The following is a 3,374-nucleotide window of genomic DNA, read 5'->3' as shown; positions in this document are numbered from 1 at the left end:
AGCAGAATAGAACTATAGTAAGAATATTGCTTATATTTTTCAAATAAAACAAAATAGACCATGCATGTAGTTTATATGTAACCTGACATGTTAAGAAACTAGAATTCTAATAGGTTAAGGAGTGGTTGTCCAAGTTTGTGTCTTAGCTTGTTGAGAAGTCTCTATGTAAGAACATATAGTGGGGAGAGTTGGTACTTTTTGTCATTGCTTTTGGCATTTATATCATAGCCACATATTTCATATATTTGATAATATTTTTATTAGTATATTGTTTAGTTTTCTTCTATTTTACTATAGATATGATAATTTATACTCTTTACAGTATATAATAGCTATACATAATCTATATATCTGTGAAAAAAACCATCTAGATTCTTATATAGACAAAATTTCAGGTCAGCTCCAAGACAGTTTGTCCAATGCTGACCTAAAGGTGTCCCCTTTCAGGGACAAGGAGAGACACTGTCCATTGACTGATGCCAGCCAAGCAGTGCTGACTTTCCCTCTTGGTCTTTTTTGCGCTCTTTCTTTTTTCTTTTTCTGTCGCACAACCCTGCTTCTTTCATGCTCTAAATTTTGCTGCTTCTCCAAGGCCAGGAACAAGTGCATGTTACAAGTGGGGTTTGGTGACCATGACCCTCCATGTACAGCATGTTCTCTCTTCACACTCATTCTTAAAAGTGGGGAAATTGCAGCTGGGCTTTATGCAGATCTGGGTGCCTTTTTTGGAAAATAAAATGATACAAGGAGGTAGAATAAACCCTCCTGTGGCCCTCCACCTGCTGAGGTGGCAGAAGAGGTTGTGGGATCTTCGCCAGAGCCTTTACACACATCCTCTTCTCCTTAAAGCCCCAAATTTGTACTATAAGGTGGGTCTCTGCTGCCAGCTGCGAGCAGCACAAGCACAGCTCTGCGCATTGGGACATTCGTTCACTGCTCACCACAAAGGATTCCTTTGAACCATTTTCGCAGAAGCTGGTACTCATACATTGCCTGGGAGTGGGCAGCCGTTTCCTCTGCCAGGTGATGGAAGAGATTGTATGGCTGAGTCGTTTGAATGTCTGGGGGTAAACGGATGTGCTGAGGCAGCCTCTGGTTACCCACAATGAAGTGGTTGAGGCGTTTTGCTAGCACACATAACGACATGCTCTCGGCGATATCCAGCAGTCGGTGCAGCAAATCTCTCCTGCACCACTGTGACACAGGCACCACATTGAGCAGGTGCATGAAAACAGTCTTCATGGTGTAGGGGGAAAAGCTGAAGCCCAGCAGAAGACGTGTGAAAAGCTGCAAGCATTTGAGGTGCAAACTGTCAGGGGGTGCCTGCTGGGCAATGTGCTTGAAGAACTTAGCCTCAGCCACAGCATAGGTCTCAGGCCAGGTTGTGCTTTGCGTGTGGGCCTCTGTAGGCTGGCTGCTCACAAAGATGTCTGAGTCACCTCTCTGCACCCCAAAGAATATCTCAATCCTGAAGCTTTCACTGCCATTGGTCACCTTGAATTGGCAGGAGTGTCTGGAGGGCAGCAGCATTAAATCCCAATTGTGTGACTGAGGCAAGGCTGGCCAGATGGCTCTCACCAGCTGCGAGAACCAGCAGGCAGTTTTCTGCACATCCAGGTAAGAGTCGGTGCACAGGGTGTCTAGGAGGCTGGGATCCTGATTGCTCCTCAGCTCCTCCTCGGGATGGTGCAGGAAGCAGAACATGTTCTCAGCCTGCTGCTCCTTCGTGCAGGTGCACTCCAGCTGCACATGGACACGGAAGTTCCTCCGGTGCCTCTGCTCTGCAGAGTCCAGCTCCAGGTGGAAGCTGTGGCCTCGGGGAGGAGTCATGGCAATGAGCACCTGGTACACAGCACCCTGCTCATATGGACTCCAACCTTCGAAGGTGCTGCCCACCGCGATGGCTTCTTGCAGGCCTGGGTAGAAGCTGTTTGATAAGATGTGTCCAAAGTAAAGTGCAAAATGATGCATGAGGTTCCTTGTCCACTCGCAGCCTTTCTGCAGGTCCTGTACGCATGTGCGCATACACTCTATGCGTTCCATTATAATTCTTCCAACATTATCAGCCAAATCATTGCCTCCTTCAGAGACTGCAAGTGCAAGATCGTTGTTTTCTGCATTTGCAGCTTCATTGCTATCTTCTTCTCCATTCGCATCATCATCATCTCTTGCCTTTCTAACATCTACTTCATTTTCATCCCCATTTCTGACTTTCTCTTCATTCTCACCATTGCTTTCTTCTTCATACACTTCTCTCCACTGGCTCCTTTTGCACCCCATCAACCACAGGACCAAGAGAAGGATCAGGAGCACAGTACCAGCTATGAGCTGCAAGCACTGCACCTGCTTCAGGGTGAGCTGCTCCACCTCCTGCTCCAGCCGAATCCTCTCGCATTCCAGCTGCTTTGCACGCACTTCCATGCGCAGATGTGTTTCCTCATCCCAGTCATCACCCACAAGCTGTGGGTACTGGATAAGGCTTTTCAAGAGCACGAAAAGCAGTATTATGGAATTCATTGTCTGCAGGGGGATGGAGAGAAGGCCTTGAGTGGGACTGTGAGGGAGGCAGCTAGCAGTGGGGGCAGCAGGGAAGGGAATGCTGAGGGCTCTGAGGGCAGGAAGGACAGGGCCCCAGACAGCTGGCAGGCAGCAATGCCTGTCCTGCTGCCCCAGCAGCAGCAGCAGAGGCACGGTGCCCTGCCCAAGGCTCTTCCATGGGGGTCTATCCCTGCCTGCAGGGGGAGAACCCAGCCCTGGGTGCAGCGTTTCTGCCCTGGCCCTTGTCCCCAGCCCAGCCTCCCCACCACGTGTGCACTCACCGCTTGCCCAAGCAACACTGGGCCAGCGTTACCTGCTGGGGCCTTTTAGAGCTGCCCCCATTGTGACATGTCCCCTGTGATGTCACAGGCGTCACAGCACATCAGAACCCCGTCAACCCCACCCTTTGTCCCCACCCTGGCTCCGCCTCTCAGAATGGTCCTGGTGTACCTGTTAAGCCTGCCTTTGAGTGAAGCTTCTTCAAAGATCTCCCATTACTCTTTCTTTTGCATTGATTTTCATCCGCCCTCCATTGGCAATCTCATAGATAACCATGTTGGAAGACACCCTTGAGGATCGTTGAGTCTGAGCTTTGACTCCTCACTGCTTGAGCTACACTTCAATCTCGGAGGTTGAAAAAGTCCCTGAAGATCACACAGTCCAATGGCAAACTTAACACTGCCTACGGCACCCATCAGCCAGGTCCCCAGATGCCACATCCACATGACTTTTAAACCTTTCTGAAGGTGGGGACTCAGCCATTTCTGTAGGCAGCCTGTTCCCAAGCTTGATATCCTGTTTGATGAAAGCATTTTTGCTAAGATCCAGTCTAAATA

General features: G+C 49.2%; 1 protein-coding gene across 1 annotated transcript; it reads right to left on the bottom strand.

Annotated features, from left to right (window-relative positions):
• Positions 1–930: 930 nt before the first annotated feature.
• On the bottom strand, positions 931–3,093 carry LOC117011343 (inositol 1,4,5-trisphosphate receptor-interacting protein-like 1). Its single transcript, XM_033086698.1, has 3 exons — positions 3,037–3,093; positions 2,820–2,893; positions 931–2,479 (listed from the first exon to the last, which is right to left on the bottom strand). The coding sequence occupies exons 1-3, from the start codon at positions 3,091–3,093 to the stop codon at positions 931–933; spliced, it is 1,680 nt and encodes a 559-aa protein (XP_032942589.1).
• Between the last annotated feature and the right edge of the window lie 281 nt (positions 3,094–3,374).

Source organism: Catharus ustulatus, unplaced genomic scaffold, assembly GCF_009819885.2.
Source record: "Catharus ustulatus isolate bCatUst1 unplaced genomic scaffold, bCatUst1.pri.v2 scaffold_116_arrow_ctg1, whole genome shotgun sequence".
In the NCBI taxonomy this organism is placed as follows: Eukaryota; Metazoa; Chordata; class Aves; order Passeriformes; family Turdidae; genus Catharus; species Catharus ustulatus.
The sequence above is the reverse complement of the archived record's forward strand: the minus strand, read 5'-3'. Positions and strand labels throughout refer to the sequence as shown.